Source organism: Prunus avium, chromosome 4 (assembly GCF_965620075.1).
Source record: "Prunus avium chromosome 4, drPruAviu1.hap1.1, whole genome shotgun sequence".
NCBI lineage: Eukaryota > Viridiplantae > Streptophyta > Magnoliopsida > Rosales > Rosaceae > Prunus > Prunus avium.
The window spans coordinates 34127975-34155909 of NC_142287.1; the positions used below are offsets into that span (position 1 = coordinate 34127975).

At 37.5% G+C, this 27935-nt stretch overlaps 4 protein-coding genes across 4 annotated transcripts; 2 read left to right on the forward strand and 2 right to left on the reverse strand.

Annotated features, from left to right (window-relative positions):
• Positions 1 to 3688: 3688 nt before the first annotated feature.
• On the forward strand, positions 3689 to 4804 carry LOC110756113 (protein translocase subunit SECA2, chloroplastic-like). Its single transcript, XM_021957505.2, has 4 exons — positions 3689 to 3798; positions 3860 to 4049; positions 4187 to 4310; positions 4676 to 4804. The coding sequence occupies exons 1-4, from the start codon at positions 3771 to 3773 to the stop codon at positions 4802 to 4804; spliced, it is 471 nt and encodes a 156-aa protein (XP_021813197.2). The 5' UTR covers positions 3689 to 3770.
• A 9191-nt stretch (positions 4805 to 13995) lies between these two features.
• Positions 13996 to 14861, reverse strand: LOC110756101 (uncharacterized). The gene is made up of 2 exons (XM_021957487.2): positions 14383 to 14861; positions 13996 to 14285 (listed from the first exon to the last, which is right to left on the reverse strand). Exons 1-2 carry the CDS (start codon positions 14689 to 14691, stop codon positions 14268 to 14270), a joined length of 327 nt encoding a protein of 108 aa, XP_021813179.1. The 5' UTR covers positions 14692 to 14861; the 3' UTR covers positions 13996 to 14267.
• Positions 14862 to 17806: 2945 nt separating this feature from the next.
• On the forward strand, positions 17807 to 21885 carry LOC110756099 (ras-related protein RIC2). The gene is made up of 2 exons (XM_021957486.2): positions 17807 to 18233; positions 21148 to 21885. Exons 1-2 carry the CDS (start codon positions 18013 to 18015, stop codon positions 21581 to 21583), a joined length of 657 nt encoding a protein of 218 aa, XP_021813178.1. The 5' UTR covers positions 17807 to 18012; the 3' UTR covers positions 21584 to 21885.
• A 2085-nt stretch (positions 21886 to 23970) lies between these two features.
• Positions 23971 to 25472, reverse strand: WRKY65 (WRKY DNA-binding protein 65). The gene is made up of 3 exons (XM_021957485.2): positions 25111 to 25472; positions 24872 to 25006; positions 23971 to 24717 (listed from the first exon to the last, which is right to left on the reverse strand). Exons 1-3 carry the CDS (start codon positions 25293 to 25295, stop codon positions 24189 to 24191), a joined length of 849 nt encoding a protein of 282 aa, XP_021813177.2. The 5' UTR covers positions 25296 to 25472; the 3' UTR covers positions 23971 to 24188.
• Between the last annotated feature and the right edge of the window lie 2463 nt (positions 25473 to 27935).

The following is a 27935-nucleotide window of genomic DNA, read 5'->3' on the forward strand; positions in this document are numbered from 1 at the left end:
AGGCGGCCCTAGGCGGCGCTAGGCGGGTCTAGGCGGCGCTAGGCGGGTCTGGGTGCCATGGTGGGTCTGGTTCTTTTCTTTTGTTCTTTTATCCTACCGCCTGGCCATTTTTCAAACTTCATCTATCTTTGCTGAGGCCATTTTTCTTTTGTTCAATATGTGCATTTGGCAAGATATAAAAAGGCACGAAAAAAAACAAAGTTTTATGTTATACATTAGTAATATGTTAATTAAAGGGGACGTACCTGATAGTTGGTTATTGTTGAGATTGGTTACTTGAAGTGAAGATAAGTTGAAGATAGAAGTGGGTATGGAACCTGAAAATTGATTGCCATACAAAGTTGAAGGTTACAAGTTTGGGGAAGGAGCCAAACCACGATGGAATGGTTCCCATAAAGTTGTTGTATCCGAAGCTAATCAATTTCAGCCGGTGTAAATAAGACAATTCTTGGGGCAAGGTGCCATGAAAGCTATTGTTTCTCAGGCGCAGCTGAACAAGAAACGAGAGGTTGCTGAGGTGCGGAGGAATGGTGCCGGTGAGTCCCATGTAAGAAAGGTTCAAGACTGCAACTCTAAGGTGGCGAGCACCACAAGTGACGCCAACCCAGTTGCAAACGGAGGTGGTGGTTGACCAGTTGACCAAGATGCTTTGAGGGTCAGTGGTGATATGAGATTTGAGAGCAAGAAGAGCAGACTGTGCTGATGTTGGTTGTGCTTCTGTCATGGTTAAGTTTTCCATATATAAAGAATAAAAGTGTACAAGAGACAACAGGAGGAAACGAGTTCTGTCCATTTTGTGCATGTGGCTGGAGATGTATGCAAATGTGGAATTGTTGACGGTGCTTTCTGGAAAAGCTAGAAGGGAAAAGCGATGAGGAATCGATCACTTCAACAATTAAGAAAAATGAGGGAAAACGAAGAGAAGCAAACAATCGAGTACTCTTTCATCTTGACAACACAAGTTGTCTCCTGCAAAAATTAAGAGAGAGGTGTAAAACTGAAAAAATATAATGATGACAAAAGTAAAAAATGAAAAATAGTGCTCAAGGTTATGGATGTTCACGAAGTATACAATACCACAATTTTGAACTGTTCGCCATAAAACTCTCTTTGGGCATTCGAAGCTTATCCGCACTTTGGACGCGCATTAAAATCATTATATATTGGCCATAAACCATTGATGATAAATTTCTGTGCGACGGGCTCATAGCAATTACGTCTAGCAAGGTCTTTCATTCGCATGAAGTAGGTATTAGGCCAAGTCATCAATAAAAAACAAAAGTGCTCATAGCAATTACATCTAGCAAGGTCTTTCATTCTTATATTCAATTTCTTATACAAAAACTATAAAAAAAAGTGCTCAAGGTTAGAGATGTTAAAGTCAATTAAGTCATTTATGTTTTTTTGCCAATTTCATCTCCTGTAATTTAGATGATTAGTCAACTAAGTCTCCTATTTTAGGAGGCAAGGCAACTATATCAATTTCGCAAGAATCAGCATTAAACTTTCAAATGCTTTGCACCCATGATACTAGTTGTTTCTTGGAGAGCATCAACTATATCATTCATGAAAGAGAAAGATCACATAATAAATATATTGTAGGACCTTGCAAGAACTCGGTGGCTACAATTCAATTAACATTGTAAATACCTCTATTAACGGACAGACTAAACGATGAGAGCTAGTTTACTACTAAAGGCACTGGTCTGTAGCCCAACCCAAACATCAACATTATATTCAAAGTTTGGCAAATAATTTAATTTTTATGATGTAATGTATACTTTTATTTCTAGAAAAACTATAGAAAATAAGTATTAAAAAAAAAAAAAACATTCGATTGGGTTGGTGAAACTGAAAACCATTAATTATTTGTTCTATCCATAACTAAAGCAACGATCAAGACAGAAGTCTCAAAAACCAAGCTTGTTTACACACATAGAGAGACCAACAGATAGGAAGGGAGGCCTGGGTGTTGTAATCAGTCGTTTCTTGCCTCCTCTGATACCATACCAAGTAAAAGAGTCCTGACACGGGGTAAGCATGTTGAAAATAAGGAAACAGATGAAGAACCAAGAACGTATTTGTGGAATTCAAACTTCTCTTCATCATTCACTTGAATACTGAATACAATTTAAATAGCAAAATAAGAAAGCAACTAAGCTAAATAATAGGGATCAACTAATGCACGACTAAACCATGACATTCAGCCACTAACCATGACTCCATGACAACTTGGACTCTCCTATTAACTAGCATATTGTGACAAAATCCATTCATTTTTTACATATCCTTTCAATTTAAATTTGAATGAAATTAGGTTTGAAAATTGCACAAAATAATTTAAAATAATTAATTACTATTTATTGAGCTATTTATGAAATAAGGAACATATTTAAATATTCGCTAAAGAAATAATAATTAAAACATAGTTACTAATTAAAGTAATTCAAAAAGGCTAGGATATTACTTAATTACATATATTAAATTAAAAAATTTAATAAAAATTTAATAAACACTTCTCCCGACAAAATTTCGTTGGCACAGATCTATGCCGGCAAAAATTTGCCGGATTAGGTTTTTCGCGACGAAAATACCTTTGCCGACAGAAATTTCGTTGGGAGAGGTCTTTAAAATATATATATATATATATATATATATATATATATATATATATATAAACTTAGGATATTTAAAGGTTAATTAATTTTTTAAAATTTTATTGTTAGTAATTAAATAACATATTTGCCTTATTTAATTAGTTAAATTAGTAATTATATTTTAATTATTATTTATTTAGTGAATAATTAGTATTAATTTTTTTTAATTAACTTCATGAATTATATTACTTAATAAATAGTAAGTTTCTGAGTCTCACCAACTTCATTCTCCCTGCCATCTAATTTATCACCCAAATATAGTAGCATTTTGTGTTACTTAAACTTCTTAATTAATAAACACTCACTATTCTAAACATTGTGTCAGTACTTCAAATGTATTGCTATATTTTGAACTAGAATACAGTAGGTAATCAGTTTACAATAGCATGCTTGTTCGCACAGACACTTGGATATCAGTGAAAAATTCAAAGCAATAGACATCGAGAAAAATGGTTTTTTACCTGGTAAAAGGAAGATTGTTGGTAACTAGTTTAACTTTTAAACCTCTTTGTTTGTAGTATCTAGCGATGTTACAAATAAATTTAGAAAGTGTGCCCCAGAATGCAAAACTGAGTCATATCACCTAAAGGTAGCTGAGAGGATCAGTATATATTACAATCTGATGCATAGGAAAACTTGAGGTTGCTAAAAGTGTGACAACATCCAAAACAAATTATCAATGTATGAATGCCTTTGTGTTAAAAATAAATAGATAGTGTATATTAGTAAGCATGCCTTTGTATTACTGATTGCTGCGACCATATCTTGCTTGGCCTGTTTTTCATATTTGATACATCTTTGCTTTATTTGTTAATAAATCTAGCTGAGTTTCATATTCTTGTTTTTACTAAATTCTCCTATTCGATTTAACGTGCAAATATCACATTTCCTTCCCCACCTTTGTTGATAATTGACTCAATGGAAGTCGATAATAGGTACATGCAAGCAGTGATAGATGAAATTGTCTTTGCAAATGTTAACGCACTGAAGATAGAAGTATGAGATTTTCAAATAGGATGTTGTATACTGCTGTCCACTAATTCATCTTACTGATTCCCTACTGCTTAATAGCATCCAAGAAATTGGAGTTTGGGTAAGCTTTTGAAGGAGTTTATGACAATTTCTGGGAAACTACTGGATGGTGTTGTCCTGCATTTCCTGGTTTGTTTGACATAAATTCTCATGGAATGGATATTCTCCAGATTCATTTGCAGGAATTACAGAGGAAGCTTTATTAAAATCTCTTGCACACTCACATGAACTAAACTCTATAGATCTTGATGACATTCACCTTCCAAACTTGGCAAGACCGCCAAAGGCCTTCAGAGGAATCCGCAAGAAGAGCTCTTCATTGAAACGTTGGCTTGCTATATGCTCTGATGATTTGACTAAGTGAGTGAACTCTGTGCTTGTGTGTGCGCATAATACCCATATTTGAGCATGCTATTTTTATTTTGTGTCATTTCGTTTTTGCTTTTTACCTTTTACAATATTATGAGTTTTATCATCCCTTGATATGTCTAATGTAGGAACGGACGGTACCATGCTACTACTAGCCTCCTCCGCAAGTACCTTGGAGGTTTTTTAATTGTTTCATACTTGGATGTTATTGAAAAGTCTGGTTACGATGATGCATATGTGAAGGAAGTTGAAGTAATAATCTTCTCGTCAAGCATAATTTGGAAGAAGAAAAAAAAAAAAAAAACCTGCACTCATAAGTTGGAATATTTGTTGCTATATGATTACGTAAATATGACACCTGCTTAATGGTTCTAAATAAATGAGTTTGAGTTTGAGTTTGCTCTAGAAATGGGATTATTTACTTTGATTCCAGGTGAAATTCCAGTTTTCTAGGTTTAAGTTTAGAAGTAGAATAATCCTTTTGCTTACAGATTTTCTTATCAGTAGTTATTATGCTCATTTATTCTTTAGTAGAACTACCAGCACCTTACCTGTTTTTATAGTGTTCCTTTTGACAATTAATTTTTTTTCTTAACTAAAATTTCATCTGAAAACAGAGATCAGTTCTGGTGAAAACCCTTGATTGTTTCTGGAGGGACCATCTTGTAAACATGAACAGGCTTTGTAGCCATATACCCAACTGTGTGAATTATATTCATGTGTATGTTGATTTTGTCAAGTCTTAGATTTTGAGATATTGTCATGCAGTGGCGGTTCTACAGCCAGGGCAGGGTAGGCAGCTGCCTACCCCAATTTTTTTCACTTAAAAAAAAACCTATATATAAACAAGTTTATTTCTAGCCATCACATGTGATAGTGTAAACCTTTGCCTACCCAACCCATGTAAAACTACCCACATGTGTTATAGCCCACTCAAACTTTTTTTAAAAAAAAGGGAAACAATTTTTACCAGCCCACACTCTTGTGTTATGGGATGGCCCAGTCAAACTTTAAAAAAAGAGGGAACACAACTTATAAGTAGCCAAATAGCTTTTGACTGTGCAATTCCAGACAGTTTCGTTGAAGTTTTTGATAATTTTCTCTGAAAAGCAATTCACTCGTACCGTTGAGTTTTTAAGGTAAATTTCGCCTACCTGACTTTTGAATCCTGAATCCGCCACTGTGTCATGTGTTCACTTTAAAATAGAAATCAAACTTGGACTCTCCTATTAACTAGCAACTAAACAACCAAGTCCCTAAAAAATAGGACTTCCACAACTTAACAAGATAATCATAAACCTAATAAATAGAATAATAAATATTCTTTACAAAGCAGCGGCAAAGCACCCAAGAGGCCGGAGTTGCAGGCTTGCAGCAGCAACCACATCAAGTAAGAAGCATTGAATTTCCATCTATATATTATTGTTTTTTAAATTTTAAATAAAATTATACCAAAACAAAAATGCATGAAATATATGTCATCGGATAGGATCCATTAATTAAGGCGCTAAACAATAATGGACGTTAATGCTGATTTGATTGAGATATGATTTACTTGCCAATTATATGTTTTTATTCCTGTATATTCCTTACCTAGAATAGGAGATATGTTGTGTAATCACCAAGTAATGGCTGTGTATATATTCCCTATACTGTTTATCAATGAATATCAATCAAAAGAGATTCAAAACCTTTCATGGTATCAAGAGCCTGAGACTTACCGTCTTCGATCCATCGTCTATTTTTTTTTCTCCTCTTCTCTTTTCTCGATCTCATGGCTTCCTCCTCTGCTCTTGACCTTCCTAGCATCAGTCACGTTATCTCTGTTCGTCTCGAACGTGATAACTACCCGACCTGGCTTGCTCAGATTGTTCCCGTTCTTCGCAGCCGCCGCTTGCTCTCCTATGTCGACGGTAGCTGCCCGAGTCCCTCTCCCACCATTCCAGACCCCAAGGCCAAGGAAAGTGAGTCTTCTCCTCCGTCTCTCATCTCCAATCCTGACTATGAGGATTGGGTTCAGAAAGATCAACTTGTTCTCTCTCTCATCAATGGTTCTCTTGTCCTCATCACCCTGAGCAAAATGGCTTAGCTGAACGCAAGCACCGTCATATTGTCGATACTGGCCTCACGCTTTTGGCCCATGCCTCTATGCCCCCTTCCTATTGGGCTGAGGCTATGCATACCGCTGTCTATCTCATTAATCGTCTCCCTTCTAAATTACTTTATCATAAATCACCTTATGAAATCTTATTTCACAAAGTCCCCAATTATTCCTTTCTCAAAACTTTTGGGTGTGCTTGTTTTCCTTACTTACGTCCGTATAATTCTAATAAATTGCAGTTTCGATCTTCTAAGTGTGTGTTTTTAGGTTATTCTTTAAATCATCAAGGTTATCGTTGTTTAGATCTTTCTTCACATCGTGTCTTTTTATCTCGTCATGTATTGTTTGATGAACTTTCTTTTCCTTTTCACAAGGCCTCTGCTACTCCTGCTCCGGACAGTTCTCCGTCGTCCACTGACCTGCCTCTAGTTCTCCCTAGCTATATTTTTCCATCCTGCAGCTCTGTCTCCTCTTGCCTCATTCCTCCGACGCTCCAGGCCCAACCGTCTCTCCCAGCTCCAACCGCTACCCCGATTGCTTCCCCTGACCCGCCTACGTCCGACCCTGCACCACCCCCTGTCGTGTCCGCTCCTCCTCCGAGCTCACCATCTATGTCGTCCCATATCCCCATAGGTCTGCCTTCTCCTCCCCGCTCTGCTAGCCCACCAGTCATCCGGCCTGCACTTCCTCCTTCTCGTTTCTCACAAACATATTCTAGAGACCCACACCGTAAAATTGCTTTTCCGTCCACTATTCCTGTTCCATCTGGTACATCTTCTCCTTCTTCAGATACTTCTCTGGTAAGTGTACCCAATACTCATTTAATGGCTACTCGTGCTAAAGCTGGTGTCCGTAAACCTAATCCTAAATATGCGCATCATGCGTTGGTTTCTCCTGATGATTCTTTTGAGCCTACATCTTTCTCACAGGCTAATAAGCTTCAGGAATGGCGTCTTGCCATGGCAGATGAGTTTAATGCTCTTCTTCGTGCTGGGACTTGGACTTTGGTTCCTCGTACTCCCACTATGAATGTCTTGCCAAACAAGTGGGTCTTTCGGGTCAAGCGGAATTCTGATGGCACTATTCAACGTTATAAAGCTCGCTTGGTGGCAAATGGTTTTCATCAGCAACCGAGCCTCGACTATGGTGAAACCTTTAGTCCTGTTGTTAATCATTCTACTATTCGTCTTATCTTGGCTCTTTCTGTGCAGTTTAGTTGGCCTGTTCGTCAGTTGGATGTTCAGAATGCCTTTTTACATGGCTCCCTTGATGAGGAGGTTTATATGCGCCAGCCTGTCGGCTTTGTTGATCCCACATATCCTGATCATGTCTGCCGCTTACGCCGCTCCCTTTATGGTCTTAAGCAAGCCCCTCGTGCTTGGTTCCATTGTTTCTCTTCTCACCTACTTCACTTGGGTTTTATTGCTTCTCAGTCAGATTCGTCTCTCTTTGTGTACACTCAAGGCTCCATTCACATTTATTTGTTGATTTATGTGGACGATATTCTTGTCACTGGCTCCGATCCTTCACGCATCACCACCCTTATCTCTGACTTGGGCCGTCAATTCTCTATGAAGGATCTTGGTCCAGCCAACTATTTCTTGGGCATGGAGCTGGTTCGTACTCCATCTGGGCTCTCTCTTACCCAGACCAAGTATGTCGTCGACCTTCTCAAGCGTGTTAACATGCATGAAGCTAAACCTGTGCCTACCCCAGCTATTAGTGGTCATCGTCTTAGCATTTCTGATGGGGATCCTCTTCCTGATCCCACTGAGTACCGTAGTACAGTTGGGGCTCTTCAGTACTTAACTCTCACTCGTCCAGATATTGCCTTTGCTGTTAATCAGGTGTGTCAATTTATGCATCAACCCACTACTGCTCACTGGCTCGCTGTCAAACGTATTCTTCGTTATCTGAATGGCACACTCACTCATGGGTTATTCTATTCGCCTAGCACTCTCTTTCTCAGTGCGTTCTCTGATGACGATTATGCGGGGAATCCTGATGACCGTCGCTCAACTGGTGGTTATTGTGTTTACTTGGGTACTAACTTAATCTCTTGGAGTTCTAAGAAGCAACGCGGTGTCTCTCGCTCCAGTACTGAAGCGGAATACCGCCAGCTTGCCTACACTGCCGCCACTCTCTCATGGTTCCGTGCTTTATTTCTCGATCTTCATCTTCCAGCTCCTTGTCCCAAGCTTTGGTGTGATAATATTAGTGCTCTTTCCCTCGCTTCTAATCCTGTCTTTCACTCTCGCACTCGTCATGTGGAGGTGGATTATCATTATGTTCGTGAAAGGGTGGTCCGGAATGAGTTACTCGTTGCGTATTGTTCTACTGTTGATCAGATTGCTGACATTTTTACTAAGGGCTTATCATCTGCCCGGTTCTCCTTACTCCGGTCCAAGCTGCCTGTGCTCCACTGCCCCGTCAGCTTGCGGGGGTGTAATGGACGTTAATGCTGATCTGATTGAGATATGATTTACTTGCCAATTATATGTTTTTATTCCTGTATATTCCTTACCTAGAATAGGAGATATGTTGTGTAATCACCAAGTAATGGCTGTGTATATATTCCCTATACTGTTTATCAATGAATATCAATCAAAAGAGATTCAAAACCTTTCAAACAAGAGGGCGGTTTATTTGGGCGGCGCTAGGCGGGTCTGGCTGCTAGGGGGGTGGGTCTGGTTCTTTTCTTTTGTTCTTTAAGCCTACTGCCTAGCGATTTTTCAAACTTATGCACTGCAGGGCTGGTCTAGGCGGCACTGGGAAGGTCTGGGCGGCACTAGGCAAGTCTGGGCGGCGCTAGGCGGGTCTGGTTCTTTTCTTTTGTTCTTTAAGCCTACTGCCTAGATATTTTTCAAACTTATGCTCTGCAGGGCTGGTCTAGGCGGAGCTGGGAAGGTCTGGGCGGCGCTAGGCGGGTCTGGGTGCCAGGGTGGGTCTGGTTCTTTTCTTTTGTTCTTTTATCCTACCCGCCTGGCCATTTTTCAAACTTCATCCATCTTTGCTGAGGCCTTGTGCATTAACTGAGGAGCCCGACTGTGTGCTGTGGCTGTAAGCTGAATGCTCAAGGTAAGACAATTCACCCATCGTGGTCCCAAGATCAAATTATACGAAACCGTCTGCGACTTTCAATTTGCATGAAATAGTATTATTATGAGTAAGTGAATGGATCATTAAAAAAAAAAACAGCATAACTTCAAACAAAATACGTTCTGACATCGAAATATTTATCATAGATAGCCTATTAGTTACTTTGCAACCTCAGGTGAAAAGTAGATCAGTTTTAGCATTTGTAATGCATTAAAACAATGTAAACAGAGCACAAAAGTACAAATTGAAGTAAAAGGCACTAGTATCTAACCTCTAAATAGAAACGTCCATTTGGAAGTGGTTCACAACTACATAAATAATAATTTTTTTTCTTTAAAAGGAGGAAGCATGGTAGTGGAGTTAACCGTGATCTGGGCATCTGGCCCCTTGACTCTCCTCCTGACTGGATTGGCACCTTACTAGCTGAGGATGCGATGGGGACCTCTAAGTCCCGCTGGCTTTGCTTGGTTTTTAGTTAGTTTTGTTTTTTGTGCTGGGGCCCTGCCCCCCCTACTCACCAAAAAAAAAAAAAAAAAAAAAAAAGGACATTCTGCATACTAGAAAATTAAGAAGGAAAGAAGGAGGATGAAAGACCTACTCAGTAATTTCCACTTCACAAGCAAAATCAGCCATTGAACCTGTTGAAGAATCAGTGATAACCTACAAAATTAAAAAACAAGCCACAATCAGTGAAACTTATACTTTGGGTCTAACTTTATATACCTTAAGAAAGTTAAAAGGGAAAGAAAAGGACTAGTGACAATAATCTACCATTCCCGTCCGACGGTTGCCTTCCATTATCCTCCTTACCTTTTGTTTAAGTGACAAGGTACAAGAAAAATCTATGAATATTCAACAAAAACAACCCAACATATGGATCACATGGACTGTAGAAATGTACCAAGTAGGTATACAAAACTTGCCAAATAAGTTTGTCAACATAGTTCTTTTGCAGCAAATGCATTTGTACGTTTAAATATTTTATGAATGTCATATGTGAAAAATATAAACTGCTAACCAACTCACCATAAGTCTATACCGAGGTTCAAAAATGTGTAGTGGAAACTTGTGAAATGGGAGCACACCATCCATTACAAAAAGTGGCATCAAATCAAAACCAAAGTTTGTCATTGTATCATTCAGCAACTTCCTTTCGGCAAATTCCTCTGGGAAGTTCTTTTATGTAATGTCGTTAAGTGTCACACTGGCAAAAACAAAAAGAAGATATTGAAGGTAGACCACAGAACTAAAGCAAACAATCTTGGTAAACTTTAAAAGCTATAACACTAATTAAGCACAAAAAATTAGAAAGCACATATACAAACCTAAAATATTATTGCACATGTTCTAGTACTAATGAAAAGAAGTGTAGGGCACAAAGGACATTTGTTACCTAGGAAAATTAACACAAGTCAAGGACAAAAAAAGGATTAGAAGAATTAAATGGAATCAGTAACAACAAAACACTCACCTCAATCCATTGACTGAAATAGGCATGAAACAAAGTCATCACTGCGTTATGCTTTTCTATGGCTTCTCCTCCCTGTGAAATTAGCTTGTATTCTCTCTAAATTCTGAAGAGGATTGCTGTAGAATACCACACAAAAGATAAAATAATATAACATTTTAGAAATTCACAAACCCAATATCATAGCCAGCTGGTATTAAACAATATATACTTAATATCTATGTTTTGAATTGTTAAATAAACATAATTCCTTCCGTTAAACAAATTACTCAATTTCTTCCTGGTTTCCCCACATTTTCTCAGCAACCAAACAAGAGAAACCACACTCACCGAAATGTAGTCGTCCACGTCACTAGGTACGTCGGTGCCAAACCCGGAGGACGAAGGCTCTGCTTTGGCAGACATTGAGAGAGCCCAATCCAATCGAATCAACGCCGCAGCCGAAACCGAAGAAAAAAAAAATCGAACCTTGAGTTGATAGAGAGGCTCAAGACCAAGTCTTTGAAGCTTGGAAGGGCTTATAGAGAAGCGAAATTGCTGTGACTGCGAGTCTGCGAGTGCAAGCTTCGTGTTCGTTTCCCTGTCCCTTTATTTCACTTGCAGACCACATTCCTCTGTGACTGCAAAAGCGTATAGCCGGGCGGCTATACTATTAAAATATTCGAATATATTTAAAGCGTATAGCCGGCTAGCTGTAATGATAAAATGTTCTAATATTTTTAAAGCGTACAGCCGCACGGCTGTACTGTTAAAATATTCGAATATATTAAAAGAGTATCGCCGCGCGGCCCTACTGTTAAAATATTCGAATATATTAAAAGAGTATATATATATATTTGAATATTTTAAAAGCGTGTAGCCGCGCGGCTATACTGTTAAAATATTCGAATATATTAAAAGAGTATATATATTTGGCTATTTTAAAAGCGTATAGCCGTGCGGCTAGACTGTAAAAATATTCGAACATATTAAAAGAGTGCAGCTGCGCGGCTATACTGTTAAAATATTCGAATATATTAAAGAGGTATGGCCGCGCGGCTATACTGTTTAAATATTCGAATATTTTAACGGTATAGCCGCGCGGCTATATGCTTTTAATATATTCGAATATTTTAAAAGCGTACAGCCGGGCAGCTATACGGTTAAAATATTCGAACACATTAAAAGAGGATAGCCAGCCGGCTATACCTTTAAAATAATCGAATATATTCAAGAGGTATAGCCGCCCGGCGATACTGTTTAAATATTCGAATATTTTCAAATAGTATAGCCGGTCGGCTAGTCGAATATATTAAAAGAGTATAGCCGTGCAGCTAACGTTTAAAATATTCGAATATACTCAAGGAGTATAGCCGCTAGGATATACCGTTTAAATATACAATTTTGTCATATTATTTCAGCTCATACAATGCAACAACAACATCCCAAGATTCAAAATTTCAGCTCCTCCCATTTTGTTAGCAACCCAGTTGTCACATAATACTTATTCTTCTTTTGATCCCAGCAATATACAGGGTAAGATATCAAGAGAGGAGGTTGCTCAGATTTGTGTTGCTGCGTTGGAAAGCCCCTATGCATCTGGCAAGACATTTGAGGTCACAGCCTGACTTATGTCCCTTAATTGTGTGCTGTGTACTGTGGCTGTAATTTGCTTTTTTGGAAGTTAAAAGCTTTTGCAGATTCTGTGATGCTAATAAACTACTTTGCAGGTTCAAAGTGTTGTACCATTTAGTGAGCCATTTACAGTGGACCCTCAAAATCCACCCCCCGAGAAGGACTACAATGTTTACTTTAAAACTTTGAAAGATGGAATTATAGGAAAGGAAATCCTGGAGCAAGATCATGTACCAGTGTAATGTTATGCATACTTAGAGCTCTAATTTCAACCTTAACTCTGTAAGTATAATGGAGCTTAATATACTTCCATTTTCATCTATAGATATTAATTCTATCAGCAATGACTAATGAGAAGAAAATCTGTCAACATATATTAATTCTCTCTCTCTCTCTCTCTCTCTCTCTCTCTCTCATTGCAGGTGTACATACTCCTTGCAGATGAAAAGCAGAGGCTTCAATAGGAACATATATAAGCTATCAAGATCATAGGGTTCTGTAGGAAAATTTTTACTTTACTTAAAAGGTTTACCTGAGATAATAGGTTCCCACTTTCAAAAGGCTATAGCCTTCCCACTTTGAACTTTTTTCAATTCAGCTGTACGATATTATTTTATTTTCTACATATGAGTAGCTTCTATAATGTTTTCTAATTATTTAAAAAATTATATATTGAATGAGATTGTAAGTATATACAATAAGTCATCTTCTTTTTTTTTCATCTCAGACCCTAAAATGTCAGGACCACCCCACATTGTAGATGTAAAACTCAATATGCAAAGGTGTGAATGGGAATAGCCGCATAGTTTGAAAGTAGCTATCTTTCTCTGTGTTTGATGAAGGCTCTGCCTTTGAAGTTTCCTGACCTTATCACACTAAAACAAAGAATCTGTTTTTACAAGTGGAATTCTTCAAAGCTTGCATGAAACAGAGCTGCAGCAGGTAATCTTAGAAGTCTGTGAAGCTCGAGAAGAACTTGCATGTCAAGGGGATAACACTGTTTTGCTATCCCCAACCAATCACGTTCCATCACGCGTGATAAGGATTCCACATGGTGGAACGTGATTGGATGGGGATAGCAAAACAGTGATATCTCGGCAATATGCAAGTTTTTCTTCTCGGTCATGACATTGTTCCCCTTGTTCTTGAATGCAAATACTGCAATTGGAGGAACCACAACAAGTCTCTGTCTGAATGAGCTGTGATCTTGGGATATGTTTCTGACAAGTCTGTCAAATATGGTGCATGACCTCACTAATTACAGCATGTTAATTAATGCACGTTCCTCCACAGAAAGATTAAGGGATTTTCCTTCTAGTAGAAAAACTAGCAATGACAAATTTTTCCCCTTTTCTTTTTTGGGGGTTTGAACCTGTCCTGATGTTTACAAGTCATTATCAGAATTCAGGCCTGGTCATGGATCCATCATAAAAACACCATGAAACTGACACATTTGCAAAAGTTTACCATAGGCTATAAATTCCAGTGCCAGAACCCAGCTCTATTTTTTCTTCATCATTTATATAATACACCTCCTGCAGTAAAAATCTTTGTGGCTAGCCAATACCCAGTTTTTGCCTTCTGCTAACAGATAATTCTAAATGGCTTCCACTAATGAATCACTAGCTAATTGAACAACTGAGCATATGCAGAGATTACAGAACTTCTCAGTTTTGCAAATGCAATTAAAGAAAGACCAAGAACAAGCTCAAAAACTCAAAGAACGAAAGGGGTCGATGACAACATATTTCTTATATCTAAAAATTCTTTTCATTTTCTTAATTTTTTTTAAAAAGGGACATTTACATGATAAAGGGGAAGAGAACTAAAAATGGGGTTCTCTGTTTCTTCATCCTTGTTGCTCAGTATTTGTTTCTTTACCTGCAATCCTCAAGAATATACGGTAAGAATGGCTTCAAGGCATCCTTCAAGAGCACCAGAACGCCTACAAAAGATCACACGGAAACATACATAAAAATATCCTTAAAGGAAGAAAGAAACAAGTACACAAACACAGATTAAACAGGTAGCTAGCAACTTACTCTGCAGCAAGCTTTGTGTTTTGAAGTAGGAGCATCCATTAGAGTTGAAAGTTTAGCTAGCATTTCTTGCTCAGTGAAAATTTTACCTTGTGAGCTCAAGAACACGGTGCGCTTTACGGGAGGAGACCACAATCCACTCTGCTCATAATCGAAGTCAAACTCTGCGGCATCAAAGAATTTCTGAAGCAGTCGATCAGAAGTGGATTTTGGGACCAATTGCACCATTGGAGCAGTTGGAGGAGGACACTCGTTAGGCAATCCAGGTGAAGGAGAAGAGGAAGAAGAGGCCTCAGACTCAGAACCAGACATTTGGACAAATTAGAATCAAGGATGGAACTGAAAAGAGAATAAGATAATGATAAACCAAAAAAAGGTTGGGTGTGGCATATATCATATGTGGGATTGAAAATGGACAAATTTAATGTGTGTGTATAAAAGGAACTGTGACAAGGACGTGTATGGCTGTATGCAATCATATAGGGAGGTCGTGGCTACCATAATACTTGATTCTTTATGTGTTTCTCCAATCTGAGGTAGCACTCATTTTTCAGCTAAAGAGCCATTGGAACTTTGAAAAGTTTAATAAACTTTAGAGTTATGGAGAGAGAGAGAGAGAGAGAGAGAGAGTTGACATCACAGCTACTTATATATAAAATGATTAGTACCACATCAATTAAGAAAATTTGAATTAGGGTATCACATCAATTAAGAAAATTTGAATTAGGGTACCACATCAACTAAGAAAATTTGAATTAGGGCATAATGCATGGACATGGTGACACAAAATAATTTGTGGGTCTACTTCATGGGACACTCCAACTAATTTTTCAGCTAAAGAGTCATTGGAACTTTGAAAAGTTTAATAAACTTTAGAGTTATGGAGAGAGAGAGAGAGAGTTGACATCACAGCTGCTTAAATATAAAATGATTAGTACCACATCAATTTAGAAAATTTGAATTAGGGCATAATGCATGGACATGGTGACGCAACTTCATGGGAAGCTCCAACTAATTTCTCAATGTTTTGTATAATTCATGGTTTGTTGGGGAATCTTTTGGTTTGTGAGAAAGATCTTTAATTAAAATGTGGGGGTGCATTAAGGCAAAAGCAATTGTGTTTATGTAGCATATATAATACCATTCCTGATTATCTCCGTTAAGCTTTTGAAAGCAAGCAGGAAACAGTACTTGCTAAGAATCTGAAAAGTACTTTTCCGAATTTTTCTGCGAATCTGATTGGGGCCTTATGTGTCAGAAATGAAATTGATCAGATCCCTAGTGCAAAATCTGTGGACTGCATTTACCTACTTATCCACCATCTTCCTGCATCAAGATTACTGTATATTATCCACTCTAAGAATAAGAAACTGATGGGAAGCAGAACATTAGAGTTAGAAGAACATCCACAATGGTAGGGTGTATTTTCAGGGTGTAAAACAACTTTTACACCTCCTGGGATGTCAATCTGCTTTTTGCTCCAATGAAAAAGATGAAAATCCAAAGGGCCCAAGGAGAAAAAGAAAGAAGATTGAACTCTGTTGACTTATTGTAACAAATCATGTATGTCAACTCAGTTTGTTTTCTGTTGGTATTTGGAAGTGAGTTTTATTATGTGGATAAAACGCCAATGGTGGTGCCTTCAGTTTGCTTTTTTTTGTTGAGACATACACATGATGGGTGGATTGGTCGTTTAATTATCTCAAACATGCTTTTCCCCCAACTTGTTTCAAACTTTTTGTCATCCTTCATGATTGCCAGAAATGATGCTTATCGAATGTTAATTAAGAGCTAACATGGGCTGTGATATTTACCATGAGTGGAAATCATAAACCAATTGCAGTGAACATGATATATGTTTTTATCAAAAGGTCTTATTATAAGAAGATGTAGCCATAATATAAAATATATAAAAAATCAACCAATAGACAACAAATTGAGGGACCGAAAATCCAATTAATTATACATGGGTAGATGCCACTTGCTATAAGAAAAAGGTACATGTTGTTGTTGCCAATGAAAGGCTAAGCTGTGGTGGTCTTTGTGTTCGGATTGGGAAGTTAATACTTGTATTTATTATTAGTGCATGTTACAAATGTGAGGAGTTTCATTCAGTGGTGTTAGGCAAGAACTGAGAAGTTCATGTTCTTGAACAAGTTGTGGTTGATGGATTGTTTATACTCCGTTTCTCAAAAAAAATTTGATAAAAGAGCGATAAAATTTTATTGATAAGATAAACAAAAAAAAGTACAAAGCAATTAAAGTGCATACAACTTCTTCCAAATGCAACAACAAGTTGAATTGATATGAAGAGAATACGCACAACCCAAAAAATGATTAAAATTTCATAATTAGCAACCATAAGCATAGTACTCAAACCTGCAATAAAAATTTGTCAATGACGTAAATGGCAAATTTGCATCGAAAACCAAAAGTCAAAAGGAAATAAAATATCCTAAACAAAAAAACAAACCACATCAAACTCCTAAAGAGTTCATGAGAATGTTAAACTAAAACAAACTAAGAAACAAGACCACCATTCCACATCCTCTCAGGCAACCCAAAGAGAGTCATAGTGTTATACCGTCTAAACCTATAATACTGCATCGGCTAAACCCGAACTCGACGCAACCCGACATCACATCATCCCAACTTTGTAGCTCCAAATCTATATCAAATACTGACAACTGGAGCCAAATACTTGCATGTGTGGGTCAAAAGACGACAACTACATCATGGTAATGACAACGTTACACACCAACGGCTTCTACATCATCACAAAACAAAACAAAACAAAAAACAAAGAATCCATAGAGAATAAGAGAAAAATGGATTGAGTAGGGAGAGTGACCGCGGACCTCCAAAAAGGGCTGTATGTGTTTTTCTTTAAGGTTTTCTCATTGAGCAGCTGGAAAGACAATAAAATACAAGCTTCAAACCAAAAAAACATATAACAAATTTTCTTATACGAAGCAATAATTATGAGGAGGATGATTCGATTCGAACTTAGTTACAAATAGCAGATATACTGTTTTAGTCAACTAACCTAACTATAAATAAATAAAAATAAAAGGAAATTCTTAATATCTCACTCAGAATCCGCTAAATTCACTCCTTCTTTCTTACTTCACTAAATTTATTATCATTCATTAAGATTTAAGGACCACCGAACGTTTTGATCAACAAGGACCACCGAACGTTATCATTCATAATTTTATTCTTAAATCAGTTTTTTTGGTCACATAAAGGCCACTAAATAGTTTAGCCCAAGACCAGAAATGAGAAAACCCGAGATTGGAAAATGAATCATATCTCAAACTGTCAAAAACACCCTCATGTTTTTTAACCTCTCCATTTTAATCCAAATGGCTCCAACAAGGGCACGAATGTCATTTGAAGTTCACCAAAAGACATCTCCACGCCACCCCCTCTTCTTTGCAGACAGCAGTCTTTCACAGGTCTCACACGCCTCCGAAAAGCCGAAAGGTTGAAAAAAGAAACACCGAAAACTTTCAAGCAAACAAATTTTCAGAGAGAAACAAAATAGGGGAAGAGATCTAAAGAACAAGATCACCATTTTTCTCTTCAGCTTCTTCTTGGAAGCCGAAAGAACGTAGCTTTGTCTGTGTTGCAATGGCTGGGTACAGAGCTGAAGATGACTATGATTATCTCTTCAAGGTGGTGCTGATCGGAGACTCGGGCGTGGGCAAGTCCAACTTGCTCTCCAGGTTCACCAGGAACGAGTTCAGCCTCGAGTCCAAGTCCACCATCGGCGTTGAGTTCGCCACCCGGAGCTTGGATGTCGATGGAAAAGTCATCAAGGCCCAGATTTGGGACACTGCTGGTCAAGAAAGGTTGGTCAGCTTTCTTGCTTTTTTCTTCATGTTTCTGCTGCTTTGTGATCTGTGTCTTGCTCAATTTCTTGAGTTTTTATCTGGTTTGAAACTTTTAGCTGATGATCATGAGACATAGAAACTCTTTGTAAATGCATGTGTTAGGCTTGGTTGAATGGAGGGTCAAGGTTTGTTGGTTTTAAGTAATAAAAGATTTAAGCTTTTGCAATTTGGTTGGTGCCTCTAGATTTGGTGCATTAATTGGGGTTTCTTCAGTAGATCTGAAGAGCTTGGAATTAAATCAGATGTACGCAAATATTTTTCTGGGTTTTTATATGAGAGATTTCTCACATAAGATATGCTTTATAACAATCCAAGTTTTGCACAGATCAAACTTGATTCAGTCTAAGCAAAATTTTGCATTAGACATATTGTGATTGTTATGCGTATTTTGCCTCTCTTTTGCAATCACATTAAGTATACATGAGTTAGACATGAACTGAAATGTGCATGAAGTGTCTTTAGGTCTCTGTAATGTTTACTTCCTGGTTGATGTGAATGGGTATATCGGAAAGCCCAGTTGCTGCAACATTAAAAATCCGATACAATGCTTAAAAAACCTTATGTCTATCATATGCTCAAAAGAATTTATTGCCATTACCAGTGTCGACAATATAGATGACCTTATTTTTGTTACTCCCGAAGGTACTTAGTTTTAAGAAGGGTGTTGCTGATTTAGAGTGAAATGCTGTTTGTTAAATACTATTACTTGTGAAGCTTGGTTGATGCGCTGTTTGGCTTTTGTTGAAGTGGCCTATAGCCTGCTTGCATGCCTCTCACTTTATGATGCTAGTCAAAACAACCTTAACATCAGTTTCAAAGTCATTGTTTTGAGCTAGTTTGTCGGTAGATTTCGGTGGAGGTCGTTCATTATATCGGCTTTCAAGTTGTCCTATGGGCTTCATATTCAATATGGTTGTCACCCCCTTGAATATTCTTACATTTACTTATGAGGAGAAAAGTTACTGTCTGTTGGTAGAAGAAAGATGAATTGGAATACAGCTATGTGTTTTCACAAGAATCTTAGTAGAATGTGATTGTTTCATCAGAACTACCTTTGAATTATTACAGAGATCTACAATCTAACTGTTGACTCATGTACATAATGAATTTGAGAAACTGAACTGGTTTTCTCGAAGTGCATAGTTTGAATTATGACATGGTTTTCAACAGAAGTATATAATTTATGCTCGGTTTCACAGTGTTCTTACAGTTCAATTTTATTTATTATTATTATTGTTTTAAATGTGACATTAATTGTGACGCATATAAGTTAAGCATAATATTATGCTTTCTTGACTGAATTACTGGTGGGAATTACTCATGCAATGTAACCCTGGTTTCTGGTCTGTATTTTAAGCATTATAAGGTAGCTATGTTATAGTGTTATGGTCCCTTTAAATCGCATACTTACTTGAAAGCTTTGTTAATTTATTGCCGTTATAACCATTACTGCTACTAGAAGTACAACCTCACTATCTTGATCAGTGATTTTATTACCATTCACACACCTTTTCACTTTGAACATTAGTAAGTGGGCAGGGCATTCTGCATATCTGTTTAGCCAGTATTATGCTCTTATATTAAGTGTTCGTGCAAATGGAGGCATATCCAATCATGGATGATAGTTTGAGCACCCTGAAAACCAGCTTCTGAGGATTATCTAGTCTACTTTACTGTTCTGTGAGACAGTTCAATTACCCTCGAACTAAAATCTCATATGATTTTTTTATTTGAGCCAGAGGTGTGCAGTGTGTGTGCAACCTACCAGGTCTACTTCCTTTTATAGCATTCAGAGGAAGAAAATAATGAATGTTTTAATATAACAACAAACTTGCTGCAAATTCTTATGAAATGTTCTGCCTAAACTTACTAGATAATTATAAAATCTCTTTATTGAATTCTACGTGTTCTCCTGGTAAGAATTGAGGTCAGTCCATTGAAACAAATTTTCTGAATTATATTGAGTCCTTTAATTTCTAAGCTATTGTGTACTTCTCAGGTAGTGTATGAAAATTCCGTTGAAATCAATATTTACAAGGATCCTATCTAAATGAAAACTTACGTATCAAGTGTTCGCATGTTCAGAATATATACCCCAAGTAATCTTATGCAATAGTTCTAAACATGACTACCTCCTCTCTCCTAAAAAAAGTCAAAAGTCAAAAGATTTGCCCTATTTTTTGCAACATTGAGGTTTTGATTGACAAACCAAATATCCGGTCTTAGATGTGCACGTGGGATTGGGATAGGGTACATAAAATCATCCAACCGACCTGCCTTATCCCACTACAGTTGAACTATTTAACCCATGGAGGATGGGAGATAATTAATCCCCTCACTATGGTATTCAATATGCACAAAAACATGTCTGTTCTTCTCAAACATACCAAAACCACCATCCGACTTAAAGTCCGTATCTGAGACTAGATACCCCAAGCCACCCACCTCAATCTAGCCATCACTAACAACATTTGTTGTCTGTATACCGAAGGTACCATTATGAATATAAAAAATGATGAATTGTTGGCTCTGTTCAGATGGGTTGTGCATGGTTGTATCATATTCTGATTCAAATGTATGATTTGTCAGAATTTCTTTTATGTGCTGATGTTGACACTTGTGCTGGGACAGCTACCTGTAATTCAATATGCTTATTCTAGATAGTTTGGTAAATTGTTTCTTTCTGATGATGTGGTATATGGGATTTTGATTTTGTTTATTGGTAGTTTATCTTCTTTGGATAATATCTTCTTATTATTATAATCGTTATTTGGTATTGCTAAATTACTGCAATTTTGGGAACTTGACGGGAAAGTCTCTACTTTTTGATTCCTTTCACAATAGAGAATATATTTCCATTTTGTATCTGTAGGTACCGAGCGATAACTAGCGCTTACTATCGAGGGGCTGTGGGTGCACTACTTGTGTACGATGTCACTCGGAATTCGACATTTGAAAGTGTGGAAAGGTGGTTAAAGGAGTTAAGAGACCATACTGATCCCAACATTGTTGTCATGCTTGTTGGTAACAAATCAGATCTTCGTCACCTTGTTGCAGTCTCAACTGAGGATGGAAAATCCTTTGCTGAGAGGGAGTCTCTCTACTTCATGGAAACTTCTGCACTTGAAGCAACCAATGTGGACAATGCATTTGCTGAAGTCCTTACCCAGATCTTTCGTGTTGTGAGCAGGAAGGCCATGGAGGCTGGAGATGAAGCTGCTGCTTCAGCTGTTCCTTCCCAGGGAGAGAAAATCGATATCAGTAAAGATGTTTCGGCTGTGAAGAAAGGTGGCTGTTGCTCAAGCTAGAGTTTGAATCTGCACCAGATGTAGCTGGGTTTATGTTTGCCGCATCTGTTTCTCTGTATACCGTGGTTGTGTAGAATTTTTTCTAGATCTCGGAGATGGGTGTGGCTTGGTCTTCCATTGTCATTATCATTAATTACCCAAGACAGATGTTTAGCTGGTGAAGATGAGCTTGTTTAGAAACAAAGATGTTACATGTCTTACTTTCACATAGGTGTTGAATGGGGCACATTTGCACCAGAATTCTTTTCTTCAAGAATTATTCTTCAGAACACCAATTAATTGAAATTGTTTATTCGACCCCATCGTATATAGTCTCTCGTATTTCGTGTATGTTTCATGGTGGTTGTTGGCTGTGCCTGTGCTGCAGTTTAGTTCCCTCAAGACAGGCTGTTGTGCTGGTTGATGCCTAGCAAACAAAACAGTTGGTGAAGGTAGTGTGCATGCCAACAGTAAGGCATGGCGTTTTTTGAATTTATTTTTCGTATTTTTGATAAAAACACAATTTAAAAATCTAGTTTGGACGTCGTTTAAATGATCTGTTCATAATAATCATTGGCAAATATGAATTAACCAAACCCTTTCCTCAGCCACAGGCGCCGCCGGGAATCCAGTAGCCTAGGCTGCTATCCACAAATTACCCTAGTACTCATCACAAAATACGTTCTATAGAATTATGCTAGCATGGGCCACGCTCACGCTCACTTTGGTGACTATGAATTGTTGATGCATGTGAATCCCATAATGTACACCAATTGCATTATAACATTCTCTCACGTTAGTTATATATATATATATATATCTCTCTCGTCAATTGAACAACATAATGTCTAAATTGATTATTTGATATGATATAAAAGTATTTTTCGCTCTACCATCGTTACGCGTGTTTGTCATTTTTAAACTTGAATTCCAGCAAAACTAGCGGAAGGTATTTAATGTAAGCATGTTACATAGAGAGACAAAAGCTTGCAGGGTTTGCAGGTTATGCTTTTAAAAATGGTGAATCTTCATGGCTAAGCTGTCATTTGCCTTAATTTAATTATGAATCTAAACGGATAAAGGAGAAGTAGATCCGATCCAACTATCCAAAGGATTATTTGATTACGCGAGCTATGACTGTCCACAATGTATATGTGACGTACCATGCTCTGTGCAGGTGTACCATGCTCAAAACAAGAGAGGGGTCTCATCTCATCTCATGTTGTTTTAATAATATTTATTTATTTATTAAATATAAGAAAACAAAGGGTTTTAATTAATTTAAGGTTTTGAACTAATAATATCCTTCTTTAGTCTTCAACCACTCTTATATTATATCAACTCTTCCAGCCAATTTTAGGGTTAGAATCAGCAGGTTTATCTGAATTGGGGTTGGGTGTAAACAAGATATTATTTGTGTTTTTTTATAATGGACCACCAAATAATGGCTGATGAAGTCAAATCCAGCTATCATCACCTAAAAGTCAAACACTTTTTGGGTGGTTTGACTTTAGAATAATCTCCTTGTCTATAAAGACATTTCAATTCCACGTCTAATCGAACAATGAGAATGTTACTCAGCTCCTTATCCTTAGCAATTCCCAATTCCGATAGTGTGGGCTGGTCTGGTTTTAGCTAATTAAGAGAGAACTTAAAACCTAAATTATCTTATAAAACATTATCATGTGTACGTGAAAATAAGGAACGCTTAATAATTAGACTTGTATTCAATAATACGTTTATTTCTTCGTTAAGTTTAATGAAAAAGATACACAGATGATTGTATAATATGACCGATATAAAAACTCAAAACTCAAAATAACAGGGAACAATTTTAAAATGTAGGGTGGATTGCTTCCGGCAATCAAAAGTTGAGAAGAATTTATTATGCAGGATAAGGTTGATGGAATGAATTCAAGGAGCATGGAAAGAGGAAACAAATGGCTGATCAATGGTGGTGTGATTATTTTATTTTATGTGTGGAGTAATTGGAAGAAAAACACAAACTACCAACTATATATGCTAAGGAGAAGTTCTCAAATTATACAAATAAACTAGCCAAGGGGCCAAGGGGCCAAGGGCTAGCTAACAGTCCGAGTTAATGCATTTGGTCAAATTAGATCTCTGGCTAATCCTATTTACACACTAATTAATTTGAGTATGAGAAGACAGAAAGAAAAAAAAACAGAAGCATTTTCATAATTTTGAATTACGTTACATGCATAATTTTGGACAAAATTATTCTATAATTGGATTGGTGAGACCCACTTGAGAATATTCTATCTATATCTAATCTATACACAAATTGAAAACAGGCGGCCAAATATGCTAATTACACACACATCAGGACAGATTCAGATTAAGAGTTTGTTTATTCATTAATCACTACGCTAAAATCAAGGCAAAAGTCAAAATAAAAATAAATTTTATTGCTACAAAATAAAAAAACTAAAATCAGAAAAATGGTGACAAGAAAAAAAAAGAAAAAAGTTTCGGGTATCTTATGGCGCACGATACGCGTTTGAATGACAGAAATGACAAAACTCTTGTATATACGGGGGGAGAGAGAGTGTGTGTTAAAAAGGACAGAGAAAAAAAATGGAGGCCTTCTAGAGGATGACACGTGTTAACAGATCTGAACTTGTGGTCCCACCCCCCGGTGCCGAAAAACTAGAGAGCACTCCGGCAGCTCGCCCAGATCAGCGAAGAGCGACTCGTCCTCTTCCCCCATCGGGAAAACCATCGCTGCCATGTCAGCGGAGTCGGCCCCACCAGCACAGCCGCTCTCCGCGAAAATTGGGCTCTCGAGCACCGTCGACGACGTCGTTTCCATGTCTGCGAACCAGCCGAACTCGTCGTGTGTGATGAGCGACTCGTCGTTGAGGTCCGCGAATGTCGGGTCGTGGTCTTGGTGCTCGGGTTGCTGGGCCTCCCGGGCTTGGGTCTTGGCGGAGCCGGGTTTGTTTGTGACGGCGGCGGCGGCGGTGGAGCTCGAGCTGTTGCTCTGGTGATGGTTGTGGTGGTTGCGAGAAGCGGGCCAGGGGTGGTTGTGTTCGGAGGAGTAGGTGATGACGAGCATGGAGGGGTCCACGCGGCTTCTCTCTACTTGCTTCCTTGCCGGGCAGCCCTTTGAGCTACTGCACCTGTAATATCCTCTGCCCAATTTGGTAAATTAACCAAATCCCAGAAACAAAAAAGGAAAACAAAAAACAGAGCACAAAATTAGTCACTGATCACAAACACCAGCTCTGCAAAATTGAAGCTTGTGTTGAAATTCGAATTGGGTTATGGATTTGATGATCAAATTACCTGGGGTAAGGCGAGCCCTTGATGGGTTTTTGGCCGTACTTTCTCCAAGCCCAAGAATCGGACGGAGGCGGAGTGTTGCTGTTGTCGCCTTTGATGGGTATCGACACCACTCGTTTCTGTATGGCTCGCCGAGTACTGTAACAATTTAATTAACGTAAACATTAATTGAATAAATAATTAATTCCCATTATTGAACACTGGGTCGACTTAATTTGGTGAATTAAGGATAAAGTTGAGACCTTTTCTTGGGGGAGGAGGTGGAAGTGATCTTGGAGAAGTCACTGAAATTGGTAGAGGGTGGAGGAGGAGAGCCTGAGCTATTTTCTGGTGTGGAGCTGGTAGTATTGTCGTTCTCTTCTTGATCGCTCATAAATTGCTTGCTTCTGCTGTTGCTGTTGCTGCTGTTGAAAAATGTAGAGTCCATTACCGGAATTTGGAACTGCTGAATTTGATGGTGATTTGCAGAAAACACAAAGTGGGCTGCTTAGCGCAGAGAGGAAGAGAGAGAGAGAGATGATGGGGAGAGTGGTTTGGTTGATGGGTTTAGAAGAAGAAGAAACAAAGGGAGGGAGGGAGGGAGGGGAGGTGTTAGAGAAGGAGGGTGGGTCCTTTAAAAATTGGCCGCCACATTGACAAATGGGCTTTTGGATTTATTTATTTGAAGGACGTGCAACCAAATGTGTTTTCTTTAATTTAAACCCCCAATAATAGATTTAGGAATTATTATCCCTTTTGTTTGCCCACTTTGCGAGCTGAGAGAGACCCCCCTCTCGTTTTTCCAATTTTTGAACCTTTGATTCACGGAAGCCTGCAGACTGCATTCTCATATTTCACTTTCCACGACCCCATACCCCCCTCACCTCACTCTAAAAGAAAAGTCCATCTTATGAATGTTCGTTCATGTTGGTACGTATGTTTATCAAAATCAACAATTACGAATGTTTCAACCTTTTAGATTATTTTTTTTCCATAGATCTAGATGAAGTTTCTTTGATTTGATTTGAAATGGGGTTTATTGTGAAACCCAATCATGAGTATAATCTTTTATTTTAAATTTACTTGACTAATCTTTCGTAAGAGTCTATTTTTTATAACATCGATAAGTGTTATTAAGGATCCAACATACTTACTACCGGAAACTCATATGCTCGTCTACTTCTTACTATAAATTTACAAATTTATATATCCAATTTCGTGGCGAGAGTTTTTGTTTAAAAAAAAAGTTAATTTAGGCAAATCAAAATTTGGAATGGCTTCATAATAATAGAGATATTGAGTAGCCTTGCCCTAATAGTGATACATATTTTGGGGCTGCGAAGCCATAGAGCTCATTTAATGCTTAATATTCAGTCACATTGCTAACAAATGATAAAACCTACTCCTTGGAAATTAATGATAAACAAGTTTATTAAATTTGTTCTGCCCCCGTCATATTCATTGGAACCCAGTTTGATTTAGTTCACTCGGACTTTTCAGCCCAACCAAGGATAGAAGAAGTGTGGTTCATGAATATGATAGTACAAATGGCATGATAATGTTTTTTTTCTTTTTTAATCGGCTCGATTAATTTTTTCTAATACAAATTATAACACGATGATCTCATCAATTTTGTCTTCATTCCCTTTTCTCAAGGGCTCTTACCCCTATCTAATTGAAATCAAGTCTCCCTTAAATAATCAGAAAAGTCAAATACACCTAAATTCTTTATTAAACTTCTATGAGCTTAGCTTAACCAATCCCTCAGTTACGTTATCATGTTGTTGGTTTTTTTTAATACAAGTAGTATTCTACTTTAATTTAATCTAAACTACGAAGAGAGAGATTCAAACTCGGGTGCAGATAAAGTGATGCAAAGTGCGATATTATACCTCAGTTTTTAGAGAAATTTTTATATTGAATATTATGTTGATAATTCTTAAAACCATTAAAAAGGAATTAAAGGGAAGTTGGTTTGGGGTGCCATAGAGGAATATTTGTTTAATTCAAATAAGCATAAGTTAGCATTTAGTACATTTTGAAGGGCATGACAAAAGACAAAGCCAAAAACAATATCTCTCACATTTGGATGATTGGATCGATAACTTACATTTAATGGCATTTGGGATGGTTCCAAATTTAAAACAGTTGTCGTGGCCCAAGGCTTTTAGCCTCAGAATTTGACCAAGTCAGTTTATATTACTATTGCTGCCGTCTCCGTCTTCCCCCTCTCACAAATTGAAGAAGAAGAGAAGAGGGATGATTGTTAGTTACATCAAAAATATATCAAAAACCCTAAATATATATATATATATACACACACACAACAAGTCTTCTTCTAGAGCCCCATGGGTGCCGTGAAGCAATGTATATGTTGGAGATTTTAATTATTATTAATTACCCTACTTGATTAAATCATTAAACTATTAATATAATTATTTATTTTAGTATTTCCTTCACCCACTCTCATACATATCTCACAGCTCACATTCAAGGAAGGGAAACTTCCTCTTTTCACATTTGAATATCTTTATTTTCCTGGGAGCCAAACATATGCTTTCTAAGCACGACATGAAATGAAATATTTAATATTAATATAGTATTTATATGTGTTGATATTTGTGACTACGATGTGATTTGAATTGGAGGCATATCTTGCGAGTAGATGTCGCATTAAAGCTTTTATGATCACAACCAACGGAATTGCAACCCACATGTTCTTCTGATCCGTGTAACACTCTGGGTCTGGGGTCAGATCAAAATTTGTCTAATTAGGGTGGGGTATGAGGTGGGACCTTCTTTTAATTTGGTCCCCATGCAATTAAAAACAGTCTCGTTTTCTTGATTACGTTATTGATCACATTTCTCCTGTTTGAATTTAAATACTTATGCAAGCGAATCTTAAATACATTACACTTTTGAGATCGATAAATATAGTTTGAAATGTGATTAGTAAATATGTCAATTGCAACCATTCCACAAATGATTCATGGTATGGAATGGATAGATGAACAATACTCCCCTTATAAATAGTTTTATTGTGAGATGTGACATGAATTTGCTTAAAGATATGCGAATTAACCTTGTT

Excerpts from the sequence above, each read along its gene's own strand:
- LOC110756113 (XM_021957505.2), top strand. The coding sequence starts at position 3,771 with ATGACAATTTCTGGGAAACTACTGGATG. Across the intron at positions 3,799-3,859 it reads TTCTGGGAAACTACTGGATG|ATTCATTTGCAGGAATTACA; the intron begins GTGTTGTCCTGC and ends GATATTCTCCAG. Across the intron at positions 4,050-4,186 it reads TGCTCTGATGATTTGACTAA|GAACGGACGGTACCATGCTA; the intron begins GTGAGTGAACTC and ends TGTCTAATGTAG.
- LOC110756101 (XM_021957487.2), bottom strand. The coding sequence starts at position 14,691 with ATGTCTGGTTCTGAGTCTGAGGCCTCTTCTTCCTCTTCTCCTTCACCT.
- LOC110756099 (XM_021957486.2), top strand. The coding sequence starts at position 18,013 with ATGGCTGGGTACAGAGCTGAAGATGACTATGATTATCTCTTCAAGGTG. Across the intron at positions 18,234-21,147 it reads GACACTGCTGGTCAAGAAAG|GTACCGAGCGATAACTAGCG; the intron begins GTTGGTCAGCTT and ends TTGTATCTGTAG.
- WRKY65 (XM_021957485.2), bottom strand. The coding sequence starts at position 25,295 with ATGGACTCTACATTTTTCAACAGCAGCAACAGCAACAGCAGAAGCAAG. Across the intron at positions 25,007-25,110 it reads ACCTCCTCCCCCAAGAAAAG|TACTCGGCGAGCCATACAGA; the intron begins GTCTCAACTTTA and ends AAATTGTTACAG. Across the intron at positions 24,718-24,871 it reads AAGGGCTCGCCTTACCCCAG|AGGATATTACAGGTGCAGTA; the intron begins GTAATTTGATCA and ends CAAATTGGGCAG.